This window comes from Histomonas meleagridis, assembly GCF_020186115.1.
Source record: "Histomonas meleagridis strain 2922-C6/04-10x chromosome Unknown contig_88, whole genome shotgun sequence".
NCBI classification, from domain to species: domain Eukaryota; phylum Parabasalia; order Tritrichomonadida; family Dientamoebidae; genus Histomonas; species Histomonas meleagridis.
Window position 1 is genome coordinate 69,628 of NW_027150922.1, and position 19,353 is coordinate 88,980.

General features: G+C 30.0%; 7 protein-coding genes across 7 annotated transcripts; 2 read left to right on the plus strand and 5 right to left on the minus strand.

Annotated features, from left to right (window-relative positions):
- Positions 1–1,158: 1,158 nt before the first annotated feature.
- GO595_009193 (small GTP-binding protein) lies at positions 1,159–1,746 on the minus strand (the record flags this gene model as incomplete). The annotated part of the gene is made up of 1 exon (XM_067922852.1): positions 1,159–1,746. One exon carries the CDS (start codon positions 1,744–1,746, stop codon positions 1,159–1,161), a length of 588 nt encoding a protein of 195 aa, XP_067770605.1.
- A 289-nt stretch (positions 1,747–2,035) lies between these two features.
- GO595_009194 (calmodulin-like protein 1) lies at positions 2,036–2,446 on the minus strand (the record flags this gene model as incomplete). The annotated part of the gene is made up of 1 exon (XM_067922853.1): positions 2,036–2,446. One exon carries the CDS (start codon positions 2,444–2,446, stop codon positions 2,036–2,038), a length of 411 nt encoding a protein of 136 aa, XP_067770606.1.
- A 4,928-nt stretch (positions 2,447–7,374) lies between these two features.
- On the minus strand, positions 7,375–8,853 carry GO595_009195 (RhoGAP domain containing protein; the record flags this gene model as incomplete). Its single annotated transcript, XM_067922854.1, has 1 exon — positions 7,375–8,853. One exon carries the CDS (start codon positions 8,851–8,853, stop codon positions 7,375–7,377), a length of 1,479 nt encoding a protein of 492 aa, XP_067770607.1.
- Positions 8,854–9,304: 451 nt separating this feature from the next.
- On the minus strand, positions 9,305–10,303 carry GO595_009196 (uncharacterized protein; the record flags this gene model as incomplete). The annotated part of the gene is made up of 1 exon (XM_067922855.1): positions 9,305–10,303. One exon carries the CDS (start codon positions 10,301–10,303, stop codon positions 9,305–9,307), a length of 999 nt encoding a protein of 332 aa, XP_067770608.1.
- A 62-nt stretch (positions 10,304–10,365) lies between these two features.
- On the plus strand, positions 10,366–11,577 carry GO595_009197 (uncharacterized protein; the record flags this gene model as incomplete). The annotated part of the gene is made up of 1 exon (XM_067922856.1): positions 10,366–11,577. One exon carries the CDS (start codon positions 10,366–10,368, stop codon positions 11,575–11,577), a length of 1,212 nt encoding a protein of 403 aa, XP_067770609.1.
- A 277-nt stretch (positions 11,578–11,854) lies between these two features.
- Positions 11,855–12,745, plus strand: GO595_009198 (uncharacterized protein; the record flags this gene model as incomplete). The annotated part of the gene is made up of 1 exon (XM_067922858.1): positions 11,855–12,745. The coding sequence occupies one exon, from the start codon at positions 11,855–11,857 to the stop codon at positions 12,743–12,745; it is 891 nt and encodes a 296-aa protein (XP_067770610.1).
- Positions 12,746–13,223: 478 nt separating this feature from the next.
- On the minus strand, positions 13,224–14,699 carry GO595_009199 (serine/threonine-protein phosphatase 6 regulatory subunit 3; the record flags this gene model as incomplete). Its single annotated transcript, XM_067922859.1, has 1 exon — positions 13,224–14,699. The coding sequence occupies one exon, from the start codon at positions 14,697–14,699 to the stop codon at positions 13,224–13,226; it is 1,476 nt and encodes a 491-aa protein (XP_067770611.1).
- Between the last annotated feature and the right edge of the window lie 4,654 nt (positions 14,700–19,353).

The window sequence follows — 19,353 nt, forward strand, 5'->3', positions numbered from 1 at the left end:
TCAACTCCAATAGTCCTAAGTACATAAAGAAGATGAGCTCTGAGTGTGGATTGAGTTCGAGATTCTATGTGATCATTACTAGAAATTAAGTTCAAATATTTTATAAATCGGAATGGGCTATAATTTGTCTTATTATCATAAATATATGTAAACGTACCATTCCCGAATTGATCTGTTTTAGAAGTCTGTATGTTTAGTTTTATTAAGTTTTCGCCTTCAATTACAATATCGCTTTTTTTAAGGTTTAGCGCTTCACTTATTCTGAGAAATGCTGCAAACATTAACGATATCAAAAATATAAACTTCAAATTATCAATATTTGTCAATGGAAATTTTTCAATTATTTTCGAAAACCATTTTGGATCAAACGGTAACTTTGCATTCGGACAAAAACCTGAATATAGTGACCTCCTTATTCCACATATAAATATTTTGAATTTTATTGAATGTGTTAATATTTCCAAGTCATTTTGTTGAAAATAATGTGTAGAACTATTAATGTAAGCTAGTAACGTACAACATTTCATATTCTGATTCTTTTTAAATATAATGAATGCAACCATTTTGTCATGAGTAATAGGAAATGGTTCTTCGTGTATTAGATTTATCATCACTTTGGCATAAGCATGAATCAGCCTATCATATGTACTTTTCGTTCCTGCTGAAACATTTGCAGCTGATATTGTATCAGCTTCAGCAAGTAATTGCTCCATCAATGACATTTTAAATATGATTAATAAAAAGAAACTTAAAAACAATATTGAAAATTGTGAGCGAAATTACTTTTTTTAATATTTTCATTTCAAAAAGTGTCGATGAGAATTACACATAATAAAGGCAACTTTTTAAGACGATGACCAAAGTTCATCGTCTTAAAAAGTTGCCTTTATTATTCGTGAAATAATCCTTTATTCAATTTTGATAAGTTTACAAAACATTTTTTTAATTTTCAATCTATCGTACTCTCGATTTATTTGTACCAGTTTATTTGAATGTGAACGACATGGTAACGTGCGACTAAGGAATTCCCTAAAAATGGAAATGGACACACACAGGAAAGCTTTCCCTATTATCGATAACATTTAGCACTTTGTTTCCACAAATATTTGAAGTGAAAAACATTTTTATAAAAGAACTATCAAAATTAAATTTATTGAATTATGAGCAACATCCCTTTTCTCCTTCGTTTGCTTTAAGGTTAACTGCTTTATTACGGTTGTCGTTAAGTGCGTTTGGATTCTGTTTTAAATATTCTTCGCAAACATCTTCAAAAACTTCACTAATTCCCTTACCTGTCAGTGCACTAGTTTCTCTGTATAATGCATTTATTTCAGCAGCAACAGCTTCACCTTGTTCTTTTGAAACTTGTCGGTTTTCTAAATCAGATTTATTTCCAACAAGACATACAACAACGGAGCTTGAGTTTACATCAGTGAGTCTCTTGTTCCATTCCGTTACGGAATTTAGTGTTGCTGGATTTGTTAAATCGAATATGATAAGTGCAATTTTGGCATCTCGGTAGTATTGAGAAGTAAGCCCACGGTATGCCTCTTGCCCAGCCGTATCCCAAATCAAAAGATCAATATCAGTTTTTCCAATCTTTACTTTGGCATTGCAAAAACCTGCTGCAATTGTGGGGCGTGTTTGGGTTGAAAATTCATCTGTGAGGTAACGAAGTGAAATACATGTCTTGCCAACGCTAGAATCACCAATAACAACAACTTTTAATGAAAGATTGCTTGTCATTAGCCAATAGGCTAAAGACCACCCCGAATTCCGGTTTTTTAGAAAACATTTTTCTGTACCCATTAAGCATTAAATAATTACCAAATAGTATTGTTACGTTTTTACAGAAGAAATTATAATCAAGTTTTCATCAACTTGTTGAAATTAAGTTGTTCAACTGGAAGTCGCACCAGGTGCAAAAACACTTTTAGAAATTCTATGACCTAATAGAAAAATTGAGTGCCCTGTACGTTACGACAAATGAGTTTAGCTCTAAAATAGTATAAAAACAAAATAATTTGAATTATTTTTAGTGCTCTTGTTTGTATCTGATGAAATCATCAAGGGTTAGCAAGCCATCTCCATCAGTATCCATTTCTTTAATTAATTGTTCGGCTTCTTCAATAGAAATCCTGTTTCCACAAAGTTCCTGGAACTTTTGGATTTCACTTGCATCAAGAGTACCATTGTGATCAAGGTCAATGGCGTTGAAGCGATGTTGAAGAATAAGTGTATCATCTCCATCTTGAATACATTTGACATATTCAACGAATTCTTCAAACTTGAGGGCTCCATCATGGTCGTGATCAAATACAGCGTAAACTTCAGCAACTTCTTCATCATCAAATTCTTCATCCATTTCAGTCAAGAATACCTTGAATTCTTCGATGTCAAGAGATCCATTACCATCAGTATCGAATTTGTTGAACATTTCTCTCATTTTTTCAGCATCTTCAACGGTCAACGACATCTTTGTAAACTGATTGCATTTATCTCAAAAAAGCAGATATTTCTATGGAAATAAACCATAGAATAAACAGGGTGTTTATGAATTGTTATGTGACAATGATCGTTCAAGTCCTGGAATCTAGTAGAAAGCACTTTTTAACTTTGTTTTTCGGGGTACTCTCAAACTTTTTGAATACTTTGATAGATCTCATAGAAAATTAATTTGTTGCATTATCAAGAATATTTATTAAAAAGATCACAAGTATTGATTTTGAAATATAATAAAAAACATAATATTTTTTGGTTGATGCTGATATATTATTTTAGTAAATTACAAATTAATTTTCAAATAAACAAATTTACAACTATAACGTTTATAAAATGCTATCATAAAGTATAGAAAAAAATACATGTTTTGATTCAAGGAGGAAAAGGAAAAAAAATTATTCATCATTCAGGCATGCAAATTATTCATAATTTAAAAAGGAATAGAGTTTATATCCTATAATTTTTAATCAATTCCTGAATTTGAAAATAGTGTTTTGTTATACACATAAGAAGCGCAGGCAAAATTTAAATTTTCAATATTTTTATAAATAATAGATACAATATGCTTTCTTATTATTTACAATATCAAATTTGCTATTCATTTGATTTAATTTTTTCGAGAAAAAGTGAAATTAATCGAAAATTGAATTTCGAGCATATTTCAATATAGGACTGGTTATTTTTTATTTATCGTAGATATGTATGCGAACATAAGGAAGATGTGTTAATAATATTTTATTCATTTTATATATTTAATTTGATTCATCACACAATCAAAAATATTAATTAATGGATCGCCTTAGAAGTCATGCGAACAAATCTATTCAGATTAATTTCGAATCACATCACGTAAAATGTTTCTTTTTTTCCACCGCAAGGAGCAAAATTAGGATCTGTATGTGACAGTTCTTATAATCAAGACTGCAAAAAATGAATTCTTCAACACCAGAGAAAAAAAGGGAAGCATTTTTTCAACTTTGTAATGAATTACCACCAGATATCGTAAAAAAATTTTATCATCATTGCAATGGATGGGAAATCCAAGAAAATCACATTTAATTTCAAAATTAAACAAGAAAAAATAAATTAATGCAGAATGATTTTGTAAAACACTTCAATCATCGTGAAGTTCCTTTAATAAGTTGAGTTGAACTGTAAAATAATTTTATAGCATAACCGTTTTAACCGTGTATAAACGGTTTTTACAGCGTATGATCTCTTGCCATGGCGATTTCGATGGGAAAATATTAGATCCTGATTATAAGACAGAAAGCCATGTGCAACCGCCCGAGTATTCCCTCTTTCCTTTGCCAAATGATTTCAAAAGTGAAAAAGATTATATGTTAAAATGTCAAGAATGGGAAGAAGAAGTTACAGCACTATCAGATGGAATTTCTCTCCCACTTCCATTATCAATTAGTGTCAGACGCCCAGTACCACATTTCATTCCTATTAGAAAAGGTTTTAAATTTCGAATCAATTATCAACAAAATCCCCCATTTCCTTCTGCCAACTTACTTATGCATGAGGCGATGGTTTTAGGTCATGATTTTAAAAATATTTCAATACAATCAACATTTGATAATCAGTCAGTTCCTATGAGTGCATATATCCAAGAAAAAAAGCATTGGGGATCTGAATTGTTCCTGCAAGAACCTAATCCATTATATTATGACACTTATGAAGAATATTTAGAAGCGATGTCAAATTGGAAAAGCAACTTAGAAACTCGAAAACAATTTCTTATTCATCCTCGCGAAATCGGTGGTTGTGTTGAAATTCCAGCTAATAGGCCCAATCCTATTGAACAATCGACCAATTCGCAATTACCACGAACACCAAACAACAATGTATTTGATCCTGACAAATACAAAGATGCTGATCCATTAACCATTCCATCTGATAAACATCTTCAAACATTATTTATTGACATTAACACCATCATACTTGCACCCCCCCGGAAGCAACCGTCGCAGAAACCGCTAATTGAATCACTTAACCGTATCAAAGTTGAGAAACAACACATCATCCAACGGTTTACCGATAACTTTGAATCTATTGACAACAAAGACATGATTTTTAGTTTTTATCGATCAGCCATTCGATATTCACGGAACGAATTTTCACATATTAATCGGATTGGACCAGAACTATCTAATGTTAATGATATATCATTTTTAAGTGATTTATCACCAAGTCAATTTAAAGCATTAATTAATTTCCAAGCCAATACAAACACGCCATTATTATTTAAGTTATTACAAGAATTTAACACCTTAATCCATCAATGGAATTATCAAGACATACGAATCATCTCACGTATATATGTATTTCTAGAAGAGATTATGCTTGTCCGACCAGAAGCAATTTTATCATTATTCTTCTCAGATGTCGAATCAGTATCATTTTCGACGTATGTTATATGTACATTTAGTGAGAATCAATATTCATGTCAACCATATTATAAATCTAAAGAAGAGAATCCAATATTTGAGAAGTTAACATACATTGCATTTTCATTACAATTTATTGAAGTATTATCACGTGAATTTGGATCTAATAATAAAGTTAATGAACAAATTAAAGCATATAAAAACGCGTTTAATTTCGAGAAGTCATTAATCTTTGAGAACAATTCACAAGAAATATTTATGTCATATAATAAATCAATTACAAAAGAATCATTAGATTTACATACTTCAGTCTTTATAATCTTAAGTTTAAATGATGCAAAATTATTTATAAAACATATTCATAATAAATTCCATCCATTTTATTTATTCATTGGAAAACTTAAACTTTATAATTCATTTGCATTTTCACGAATTTCAAGTTTCTTATTATATCATACAAATATTTCACGTATTATTGTCGAAGATTATTTTAGTTCTCCTAATGCAATATCAACTGATGAATATATCATCGAATTAAATTCATTTCCATTATTATCATTATTAATTGATTTCCAAGTGTCACGACTTAAAGTTAATTATACTGATTGTCAAACTGCGATGTTTCATTTAATGCAATATGTACCAATGAAGTCGACTTTAATAATATCATTATTATCATCAATATGTAAAGTTATAGTGTTTAAATCACGTAAAAAAGATAAAGGTTTCATTGAACATTTCCCAATATTTAAACAATCGATATTAACAATGTTTTATACACCAAATATTAATGACGACTTAAAATCAAAGTTACTTCGAGCTGTTTGTTCATTGTTTTCTATCTATGTGAAAAATGATTCGGAAGATTTCATGAATCGTTTCTTGCCGATTTTATTTAATATGATGTTATCTGATAATGATAGTTTGTTAAATAGCTCATGGACAATATTTAGAGAATGGGTTTTATGGGATCAAAACTTATATAAATTTATCGATAAAAATAAACAAATGCAAATCCAATTAAAGAAAGTGATGGATCATATGAACGTAATGAAAACAGCAAAGATTCAATACATTTTGTTGCTGAATGGATTCAGCTTGTTCGAAAAACATAACATTAAAACAAACTTCGGTAACGAAAACTTCGCAAAGTTGATCAACCCTTATAACATAAACGATAAGGACGCACAGAAGGAACTGAAGAAGATTCTGCTAAACCATAAGTTCTCGTGGCTAAACAACGAAAGGAAAATTTGGATCAGGCAATTGAGCGCATCGTCGCACAAAAATTGGAACTGAAATGTAAGAAAAATATAACATAATAAAAATGGAAATTTGGAGTTGCAAACATGAAAATGGATTTGATAATTATTTATTTGTTGTGAATGTGAATTTTGTCTTATTATTACAATTATTTATTTGTTGTGAATGTGAATTTGATATTTATTTATTTGTTGTGAATGTGAATTTGATAATTATTTATTTGTTGTGAATGTGAATTTTGACTATTACGATTATTTATTTGTTGTGAATGTGAATTTGATATTTATTTATTTGTTGTGAATGTGAATTTGATATTTATTTATTTGTTGTGAATGTGAATTTGATATTTATTTATTTGTTGTGAATGTGAATTTGATAATTATTTATTTGTTGTGAATGTGAATTTGATAATTATTTATTTGTTGTGAATGTGAATTTTGACTATTACAAATATTTATTTGTTGTAAATGTGAATTTGATATTTATTTATTTGTTGTGAATGTGAATTTTGACTATTACAATTATTTATTTGTTGTGAATGTGAATTTGATACTTATTCATTTTGATGTTGATGCATATTTCGATTTATTATTGCAATTATTCATTTTGTTGTAAATGCTCATTTTATCTTAGTGATTTTAGTTTAATGTTCCAAAGTATGAAATTCATTAATACCCGAAAACAAAAATCTCCGAGGAAACCTTTACTTTTTTATCAAAATGGACAATTAATCAATCTTATTTATAGTTAACCTTGAGAACAGCATTTCTTTGAAAACACATCGTATTAAACAAGCCCCCCACTCACAAAGCAGTTCATTATCGGTCAGCATTCCACCATATCTAATTCCAACTTTTTTAACTTCATCACAAATCAAATTTTTACGACGCAAAAATCAATGACAATCATTTTTCTTTATAACTATTAAGGAACAAGTAGATGCCACATTTTGCTAACATAATATCTAAATTTTATCTAACAACAAATACAGATAAAAATATTATAATAAAAAATATTAAAAAATTGTACAATGAATGATTTTCTTAATTAAGTCACAACAATGTTAAAAAATTTCAATTTTTTTATTAAAATGAATTTATTCAGCATCATTTCATGTCTAATAAAATGGGATTTACCGACACCAAAGAGCGCAACATCCAAAATTCTTCTTACTTTATAATCACAAATTCGCATTTAGTACAAAAGTCGATGACAATCACTTTTCTTTATTACTATTCAGGAATCCCACGTCCCAATCTGCGATTAGTTTTTGCATTGTAGACTTTGCCAATTGGACGTATTCCTTCATGCAGTCGCTTGCCAAATCTCTTGTTTGCAAAATGTTTGATCCGAACAGCATTGCGTACGGCTCTACATCTTTGTTTCCTTCTGTACAAAACCTTCGAATGAATTGTACCAAATATGCCAAAGCGTCTTTTTGGACCTTTGGTAAGTTATCTGCGACTTTTGGCACGTCATCTATTGGTACATCTTTCACATCAGCAATCGAAATTAGTGGAGGCTGTAGTTCGCTTATGAATTTCTTTAGCAATGATCCCAACTCCAAAACAGTTGCATATTGCAATACATCTTTCCCTGATTCGATATCAAACACTAAAGAATTTAATCTTTTTGCTTCAATTGTAACTTGGAAGATACCATCGGTATGAAATACATCGCGCGAAATCAATGCGTCACAAAGTGTTTGTAAAAATACTGGTAATGGTGAGTTATTATATGAATATATGTTTTGGACATATAAGATTTCATATAAAGACGATCCAAATAAATGTCTCAATTTGTTCTCAATAATTGTATCAATGTACGTATCGTTCACTTCACGCGGAGGTTTTCCTTTGATGAGTGAGACAAAACGAAGATATGACAGACGTGATATACGCGCAACGACTTTGTTGTTGTCAAATGAATACGTGGAAAGAAACGAACGAACTAAGGATTGAACTTTTGGGGTTGGAATAAGCAATGTACACATTACAAGTATTAAATCCCATCCTCGATATATAGCATCATTGGATTTACAGCTATAAACCTGTCTTAGTAGTTGAACATATATCTCATCAATTAATATTGAAGACTCATTAACAATATGAATAAGTTGTGATATTGGTGTGGATTCGGAATCATTCATATAATGGACTATAAAGGTAAAAATAGATACACTTTTTTTGACGAGTTTGGAATCAGTGATATCTAATAATGGTATTAAATTTGTATTTTCATCGTATACGAATAGATCGGACCGTGATTTCTTTTTGCCAGTTTTTCGGAAATTCTTTTGTGCAAAATCTTGGAAAGGTACTGTATCTTTATCAGTTAGAATTGAGGGTGGTAAATATGGAGGTAAATCTGATGTGACTTTGGTCTCACATGAAAAGAGAGTTGCTTTTCGTTGGCGGCGTCGGACTGGTGTAAGTTTTGGCTGTGAACCAGCACGACGATTTAATGAAGGCATTGGTGGAAGTTTATTATGTCCACTTGGTGATGATATCTTTGGGCCATTGGGATTAGCTTGTTCATAGTTGATTTGTTGATTTGTTTTACCATCATAAATAATGGAATTATAAGGAACATCCCAAAAAACTTCGTTTTTGACAGGATCATGGAAATAGTTCTTTCCTTTGCTTGACGTGAATAAATAAAAAATTGTTCGATCCGAACTCTTTTGGGAAATCATGGTTGTTGAAACAGTTGAATGACGGTTATTTTATCAGCAAAAACAACACAAGTTTTGATAGCTTTACTTAATCATGAAAAGTGTGCTTTTTCACTTGTTATTTGTTCATAACTTGAAAACACTTTTACTCGCCAACTAAATAAATATTAGTTCTAATATTTTGTAAATCCTTCTCTCCTTCAGGTTTCTACAATTTTATTTTATTTTTTTTTTGTCAAAGGAAAAATATTTTGTAATGGTGTTAAATTCCACCAAAATTCACTTGTATTTTTATCATCATTTTCACAATTGCATTACCTCAAAGAAATCAACAAACATGTTTTAATCTCGTCACCATTTTCACATTTCTCAATATTAATTTTCTGCAATACATTTCATATTTTTCATGACAATGAAACAGTTAATTTATTCTTTTACCGTTTATTATTAAAGTTTATAAAAACAGAATTTGTTAATTATCATTTTTTTTCATTTCATCCAAATATTGTTCAAACTGGGCTCTTGTGAGCTGCAAATTATTTGCTTGTGGTGCCTTGCTTTTCACAAAGTTTCCATCCTTGAGTGTAACGCCTGGCGAGCAAACAAATTTATGGTCAAAAGGTATATCTGTAATTTCTTCATCAAACACAGGATTATCTTGTTCAAGCAATTTTGTTTGGGATTTCCTTCTTTTCATAGGTTTTTCACGTTGTTGGGTTGAATGTCTATTTGCATGAATTGCTTGAGTTGGCTTTACTGGCTTAGTAATCGATACTTTCGGAACAATGATTGTGGGTGGAAGTGTTTTAGGTTCGTTTATTTGTATTACGGAAAAGTTAGAATCAACAGTAATTGATTTCATTGGTGATTTGGTTTTCTTTTTGGCTTCTTCGAATGCCTTTGTGATGATTTGTGCTTCAGTAAGATGTGGCTTGGTTTCAGTTTTTGTATGCGACGAATCCTTTTTCTGAAAAGATCTGGATGTAAATGTAAGTGGCGTCTTGTTGATATCTTTGGACGTAAGCTTCTCAGGAAATGGTTGTCCGCTTTGAGTTCGTGTTGAATGAATTGTCCGAGGTGTTTTGCGTGTATCTCGTTGTGGTGTAACAGAACACCTTAAACAAGTGAGATCAGATTGTTCTCGAATTGGTAGTACACCGCCTGCCCATTCATCAATTGGTGGGAGTTCAAGATCTTCATCAGGTTCTGCATTAATATTTTCATCATAAATTGGAATCATTGTCCATGATGCATTAACTAACAACTCTTCAGCTATAGTGCGCGATGCGTATGGAATCAATTGAGTTTGGATGTATTTTTTGTAAATAATTTCCGAACAATCATTTATAATTTTGTCTATAACTTCATAAATAGCATTATTGGTTTCCTGAGAGTCAAGAATTTTCTGCTCATAGTAAAATTCAGGAATTGTTGGAAGAATTTGTGATTGTTTTGTGCTTAATCTAGACATAAAAACGTTATTGACATTTTTATTTCATCAGAAAAAGAAAAGACAAATAAAAAAATCGATCAATGAACACCTATGGAACAGGTTGGCCACAAACAAATGCATTTGGGAGTACTTCCGGTTCTTTTGGTGTGAATAATGCTGGAACTGGTTTTGGTTCTGCAAATCCAAACGGTACTGGAAGTACTTTTTCTCAAAATCAAAATTATCAAAAAGGTAAAGTAGAGATTAAGCTTAAGGATCCAATTGCTTGCGATTCAATTTCCGATATTTCAATCAATCGTGATAAAATAGCTATATCTACATGGAACAATCAATTATATATTTTTGAAAAGAATAAAACAACTACGACGTCGTATGTACATCAAAGTACTGAGCCATTCAAAGCAATTGTTTCCATTGATAATCCATATGATGATTTTTTAGGTATTTCCCGCTGTGCGCTTGGTGACAATGCTCTATTTTTTGCCACTATCAGCGGATATATTAAGTCCACTGACAGACTCACCGATAAAGTCAAAGATGATGACATTGGCACACATAGTCATTTAATCACAGGACTCAAAATCTTTAACAACAGCCATATAGCATCATGTTCTCTTGATGGTAAAGTGTGTATTTGGGACATACGCCATGGTGCCAATAATCGTTTATGTTTATTACATGAATGTGGATCAGAAGAACGTTGCATTGGACTTAATGTAACACAGAACTCAATATGTGTTGCCACTGACAAATTTAAAGTCCATCGATTTGATATACGTAGTCCATCTGCGCCAAGTGGTGTCGAAAAGTCCACAATGTTAGCGATCAGTGATAATACGACAAAAGAAGGCCAAATGATAACATGCTTTTCAATTACAAGAGCTAATCCCCTTAAATATATCATCGGAACAGGAGGAGGATGTCTTGAAATATTTAAAGACAATATTAAAAATAAGAAAACGCATTTCTATCCAAATCAATCAAATACAAAAGCAGTTGAACCAATTGATGCAGTTGCAATATGTCGCGATTATGCATTAGTCGGATGTAAAGTTGGCGGTGCAACTACTGTCAGTGAAAAACATTATGCTGTGGTAAGGTTTGATCTCAAAAACGAACCAAGATTCTTGTCTTTTAAAGATCCAGCACCTCATAAATTTCAAGACCCAATAACTGCATTACAATTGGAAGAAGACGGAAAAGGTTATTACGTGGCCACTGGTTATAATAAAGCATTCTTTTCAAACAAAAAAGAAATACCGAAATTATATTATGTAAGTGGTTACACTTAAATATTGATTGAAATAAAAATAATTTGAAATCATTTTGCATATTTTTATGGGCATTTATAAATTTGATCGTGTCAAATGTTCTTTGTATAAAATTTTATAAAAAATGTCAAATATAAAATTTTATGTTTCAAATGGAATTTCCGTTCGGCAATCAGCGTTAGCAAAAACGTTAACGTTCTGCGGTTCGAATGGTTATACACGGTTTACAGTTCCATATTTTTGAATAATTTACAAAATAATCCACTGATCAAAACGGTTTATGTGAAAAACTTTACAAATGCTTTCTTTGCTGTTTGGCTCAGTTTCAGCAGGAAGATGCTCAGCTCTTGGAGATATTGACGCAGCTTATGATTTAAGTAGTCAATCATTTACTTTTGTTTCGCCATTAGCATATTACCAATATAAAAATCCTCATACATTTATTTTGCCAATATTATATATACATGACCATTTTTGGGCTTACACAACGAATGAAGAGGGGGAAGTGGTAGAGTCTTTTGATTACTCACGGAATCCATATTATTCCTCAATTTGGCATGATGAACGAGTACCACATTTACACGAGATATGCCCAATGTACGCTGGGGATAACGCTATTGAAGGGTGCTGTAATGCAATTTTTAGTATCAATTATTCCCAAATCAAATCTGTTTTCCCAAGTGATTATAATACTGAAGCTATCAACGCAGGAACCGTAATCAATGAATCCTCTGACTCATCTTCCAGAGAAAGTGCCACTCTTGAAGCAGAACTAAATAGTTACAAATTCAAGCAATATCCACGATGCCTCAATTTAATTCAAAAACTTCCATGCGCAATATGTCACGCCAATATCAGCGAAATGGCCTTTCCTGTAAATATAAATCAAAATGATCCGAATCATATAACTATTGTTCGATCTTTTCCACTTTGTCGATCATATGCACTAAAGATTTATCGCGAGTGTCGCTTTGCATATTACTCGGACATAACTGGTGAACTTTTCACAATTGTTCCTAAAGGAATGGGAGTTGAAGAATTTATGTCAATTGTCCATGCACCATCAGAAGAAGACGAGGTACCGGGTGGAAACTGCATTCCAGAAGGCATATATGGTGGATCTTCAAGTTTTCTTCCAAAGAAACTTATTCTAATTCTAATTGTTTCATTAACGACTCTTCTTCTTTAAAGAACAAACATATGTCCAAAATACTTCAGGAATTTTCTAAACGTATAAATAATTAAATCATTTAAAATTGCAATTTCATTCAACTTTTTTTTTGCTGCATTCATGATATACATTAAAGAATTTGACTTTTGTTTTTGGATGAATGTTCTAATTTCTGTTCTATGTTTTTATGATTTTGATTCACATTAATGTCAGAGAGACTCAAATCTATAATTTATGGTTCACTTTCTTTAACTATCCTTAAAACCATTAAAAGTTTAAAAGGAATATCATTTAGATGTAAAAATTTTTAATTTAATATTTTTCAGATAATTTAACATTTTCATATTAATGTACTTCTGATTAAACTGCAAGGTAACCATTCCAAAACAAGCAAATTTAAATGAATTTCATTGGAAGGATAATGATCTCATCACATATTTATTTTAAAAACAATACAGAAGGAAATTAACCAAACTTTAGTGAAAGAATTGCTCAGTTATATTGTATCAATGATATCTTCATCGTCGATCTTTTTTGTTGGAGATTCTGCTTGAGTATCATCTGTTGATATAGTGTTTGGAGAAGATAACGGAGGTGGGAGGTCACTCAATTCTTCTTCTTTCTTAGGTAATTCTAACGGAGGAACTGGTGCAAATTCGTTATCGATTGCATCGTCAGAATAATCATGATCAAGGCTATCACTATCAGATGATGAAAAGGAGGGGATGTCGATTTTTGAATCAAGGATGTCATCTGAATCACTTCCGTCCATTGATTCTTCAAGATCTTCATCTTCGTCATCATCATACAAGTTATCAATTCCTGTTGGAAGGCTTCCTCCATAGCTTGAGTCTCTTTTTGTTATATAATCTTGAAGTTCATTTTTACAAAATGCTTCCCATTCTTCTGACGTTGGAATACCTTCGATCTTTGATATAGTTTCTGCAAAGTCAGCAAGACGTCCTTCTGATCTGTGCTTCAGAGAGTTCTCTACAAGTTTATGAAGAAGGTCATTTTCTTTGATGATATTTGACTGCTCTTCGACGGTTTTGGATTGAAAAGCACTTTCAACCGCTTCGATAACAAAAGTGCTAATTGGGAAAGTGAATATGAAATTAATTACTTCTGGTTTAAGATCACGGAAAACATGAATTGCGCATGAAAGAGAACAATCGTTCTGGTAGTTATAACTTGAAGCATATTCATGAATCTTAGGGTTATCAAGATTTTGGGAGAAAAGTGCATATATAAGATTAAATGTTTCTGCAGCTAAAAGCTTGTTGGTTGTAGTTGTAGCTGTTTTCAATAAAATTTCTAGTATTTCATCGGTTTGAAAGATTGGTTTCAAATCATCACATTTATCAATAGCTTGGTGAATAGAGAAAATAATATAATAACCAGAACTTGAGTTTGACAATTCTACATACTGTTTCCAGGATTCCTCACTTATTGTATTCCTAAATGGAGATTCAGTGACCAAATAAATGAACAACTCGAAAACACCTAGATAAGAGATATTTCTCATCAAGAAGTCGAATATTTCTGGGAATTTTTCTAGAAAAGTACCATTTGTTAGCCTTGTATATGTTTCAATTATTCTTTGGAAATTGCCGACAATAAATGGTTCCAAGTCAGTTTGATTACTCGTAGTATACTCCTTCAACTTCTCTATAAATTTTTCATTTTGAAGGAAGTTTTGTTGCATTGTTGGTGAACAATTTGTAAATATTGACACTGAAGAACGAGAGTACTTTTGTCCTTTTGGATAATCTTTAAACTTTTTCGTTAAAGCCCATTCAAAGAGTTCATCAATGATTTGAGGTCTTTGAACATACTCCATTAATTCTTGAAGAGAGTTACGTAAAGCAGTTGGAAGAGAACTATCATCGAGGATTTCAGTCAGGGTAACATCGTCTTTTTTGAGCAGCTCGCTAATTGTGTTCAATGCAGGGGAAAGATTCCAAAAGAACATCGTTTTATGGCTTTTTGCCTTTGTCACTTTTGATTGCAATCACAAATTTGAGAAAACTTTGTTCGTTTATTGAATTAAGTACGTTATGATTATTTGCAAAAGTGACCTTTTGGCGCCAATGTTAAGTTACATAAAATTTAATGATTTTTTTGATTTCAATTCATCAACATAAAATTCTTTTAAGATTTCTCAATATTCAATTGAATAAGTAAATTTATGTTTTTAAAAATCAAAACTTAGATCGATATGTACAATTTATATAATTAATTAATCCAATTTCACACAATATTAATTAATTATATAAAAAATTAATTATTTCAAAGAGATCAATAATGAAAGAAGAATCAGTGAAACAGTATTATGTCATAAATTTATAATTATTAAACATTATGTGTAGAATGACTATAATTTGCTTCTAATTACAAATTAATTTTATGTATTTCATTATGAGAATTTACACCAAAAGATTTAATATATATTTTGTTTTATTAATCCGGCAAATCCATATACTTTGACAGCTCTTCTTTCACTTGGAGCAAAGTTTCTTTTGTTGTTGTCTTCTCACTGTCAGTTGTTTCCATTAAGAAGTTATCGCTATCCCTCAAAATTCGGTAATGTTCCATCAACAAATTTCGTAACTTTTGGACTTTCTTTAATTGATCCGAATATTCCTTTGCGAATGTATCATTAAAGAAAGCAGCACAATAATTCTTCACCATAGTTCCCGTTGTAATTATCTTTGAAATATTTTCTTGTATCTGTTGAATGACGACTTTATCAGGTTTAACACCATTTTTCTTATATTCATTTTGGACCCAATTTTTAGCAGATAATAATTGATGATTTTTCCTTGCGATATTTAATGAAGCACATTCGACACATTTAATTTCTTTAGGTTTAGTTTCATATATAATTTCTTGACGACGTTCCATTGTTGGAAATGGTTTTTTGATTTTAAAGAAATATTGTTTAGCTTCAATTGATGTATAACTATTTAAACCTGGCTTCGGTTCATTTGTAATATTTTCTTCTCGTCGAAATATTATTGATTCTTCATTTTCGATTTTTTCGATGATATATTTTGGTTGGTTTTCATTGATATGATAATAAATATCATTAATTTCTTCTTCTAACGCTACATAAACATATGATACATGAATATACATTAAGTTTGGATCTTGTAATTCTTCGGGTGTTGGTTGTGTTTGTTTAATTGTAGCTTCAGTAAACTTCTTTTGGAAATCATAAATTACATTACCAATTGTCGCCATTTTATCTTTTCGATATATAAATTTACGATTACGAAATGCTGAAGGAAATAAATTACCATAAAATGCGCAAAGGAAATAATGTGAAAATTCTTTTTTAACAGTTACAAATCTTTTATGGATTTTAGATTGTAATTGTTTTACTCGTATATATAACTCTATATGTTGAAAAGGTTTAATACATGTATCAATGATTTGTTGTAATAAAGGTAATGCATATTCATCGAAATCATTTTTTATATAAAGTTCAACAATATCAAATAATATTTGTGAATGTAATTCACGTCCACAATTTGCATCATAATGAAGGAATTTCTTAATACGATTATTATTACAAGGTATAAGTTTTAATACGTTTTGTAATGAGACTGCTAATTCTAATTCATTATTACATGTTTTATTTAATGTGATAATTTTCATAAGAATTTTCATTTGTTTTTGTTCATTGTTATATTTGGTAGAAATGTTTAATAAATATATTAATGATTCATTAATTTCATCTTGATTTAATACACTCATTTCAAGTTTTCGTATTGTTGATAAATGTTCAACAATTTTAGGATTATCTGGTGCTTTATTTTCGATACCTGTTGAAGTTTTTTCCGAAAATTTATTGGATAATATTTCGAAATTTGATATTTTTGATATTCTCCATAATGCATCTAAAGTAATTCTTTGAGTTTCAATTGTATTTTTATTAGAAGCAAAATCATCACTAAGGATTGAATAATACCAATCAATTAAAGAATTAGAATTAAATATTAAATAAGTCTTAAGAATTGGATATATCATTTTATAATTTAATCGGTATTTTATTGGTAATTTTTGATATAAATTTAATAGAATAGAAAAATCTAAATTAATCGAATAAATATATGAATAAATTTGATCATCTAAAGGTGAAACTATTGTAACTTTACATTTCTCAACTAAACGTAATATATTTAAAAACAAATTATATTTTTTGTGATTTGGTTCATTTAATAAATCATTTGCAATTGAATTTGAATTTTCTTTTATAATAATTAAACATACAAATAATTTTTGGATTGATGTAATATCTTCTCTTTTATATAATTGTGTTAAATGTTTTAATGAAAATGATTTTGGATGATAATAAGCTATAGCTAATATTAAATCACTAACAATTAAATCATCAATTTCTAATAATTCTGGTATAGATGATTTAATAGTATCAGAATTTGTCGAAAATAATATCGACGTTAAAGTTTGGAATACATAATCAATATGTTGTTTACTTTTTAATGATTCTAAAATTACATTTGAATATAAGTTCTTTAATTTACTATCATTATCTGATTCCCATAAACCTTTACCACTTAATACTAATAATAATTTCATTTTATCTTCAATAAGTGTTTCATTTTGTGTATTAATCGATGTAATAAATTTACAAACAACATTAATAACTTCTTTAGATGTGAAAAACATTATTAACATATCAACAAGCATTGAGAAATGTTGTAATAAAAGTTTTTGATTTAATGTTGTATAAGAATTTTTAACTTTATCTGTCGAATTATTTTCTGATATTATAATACATAATTGATCAAATATTTCTTTAATTTTTACAACTGTTTCTACTTTCGGATTTAATTGATATGAATGTCCTGCTAAGTTTAATAAATATGGTAATGTACGAATTAAATTCCGATATTCTTGTGATGAATGATCTTTTTCTAATGATTCGATAATTAATTGTAACATTATTTCGGCAAGATTTTTTAGGGATTCACAATTCTCTTTTGTGTCGAATTTAGAATTAATAATTTCTTCCATTGCTGTCGAATATTCAGATCCTGCTCGAGATAATAATTCAGTGTACATTGAGATTAATGCATTAAATGCATCATGTGCACAATTCGGTATTGTTGATATGATTTCACATAAAACTAATGTAATTTCGGGTGAAAACTTTGCTAATTCACTCATTCCACAAAACATGAAATTTGATATGTTTTCTTTTAATTCCGTTTTATATAACTTATAATTTAATAATTTAAATAATGTCGCATCTTGTGTTTGTAATGTCGATGCATAAAATAATTTATAATCAATTGTTCCAACTGTTTTAGCATTTTCAGGTGGAAACAAATTGAAATCTGTCGCTTTAATGTTTTTAGAACCTACAAAAGGATATAATTTAATTGATGAATTAGTTTCTAATGTAAAACTTCCTATTTCATTTGTAATATGTAAAACTCCATAAGCACATGGAGTAAAACCTCTTTCAGCAAAACTAATTTTATCCACTTGTATTAATAAGAATAATGAAACAAGTGGTGAATCAGTTACTGTCAAATCAATTGCTGTTGTTTCAAATACATTTTCATCATGCTTCCCATTAAAAAGAGGAGAACACCATATAATACTATCATATGACATCTTCATAATACTTTCAAACCCTTGAACAAATGTCATTGATGTTGTATCGACTAAACGTAATATAAATCGTGTTTTTGAATGTCGAACTTTTAACATTAAATTACTTAAATTTATATTTAATATTGACCGCTTTTCTTTAAGTGATATTGATGTCGGTAATGTTAATGGTGGTACAATATTATATATCTCTAAGTTTTGACTATTAATAATATCAGATGTTAACCCAAAATGTGGTGTAACAACAACTTGGAAATATGGTATCGATCTTGTAATAGTTTTCTCGATTTGTGGTGGTATTGTATCTTGTGTCATTATCTTATGTAAAATATGTCTGTAAACACCTTTGGAATTCATAGATTGGATTTCTGTTGTTGTACTTTTACCAATGTTTTCTTCTTGAATCGGTTCTATCTCCATAAATGCAAATGATAAAAACTTACGTTCATCTGATACATTCTCTAAATGTGATAATAATTCATATGTATAAATACAGAGGAAAATTTTGTTACTTAAATCTCGTTTGTCAAGTTGCTCAAATAATAAATCACAGATGGAATAAGATGGTGATAAAAAAACAGAAACTGACGAACTGATAAACGTTTCCTTCTTAGGATTATATAATATAAAGCGACAGACAACTGGAATCTTAAGCATTTTGGCATTAATCTTGATGTGAATAACAATGGAACTGTTTTTGTTGGTGGTCGCAGTGTTCGCTTGGACTGATAAATCAAATACATCTCGGCCCCATGTTGATAATGTTGTTAACGATGAGAAAAATGAACGTGAACTACGGGGTAATTGAAGAGCTTGTCGAAGGTTATCAACATTCGATGATAAAGTATCATGTGATGCTAACGTATGAGATCCTGCATGTTTTTGACATAATTCAGTTTGTTTAACAACATCAATAATACGGTCGCTAATTTGAATGGCAGTTTGAGGTGGTGAGCTAAGAAAAACATTTAACGCATATTTGA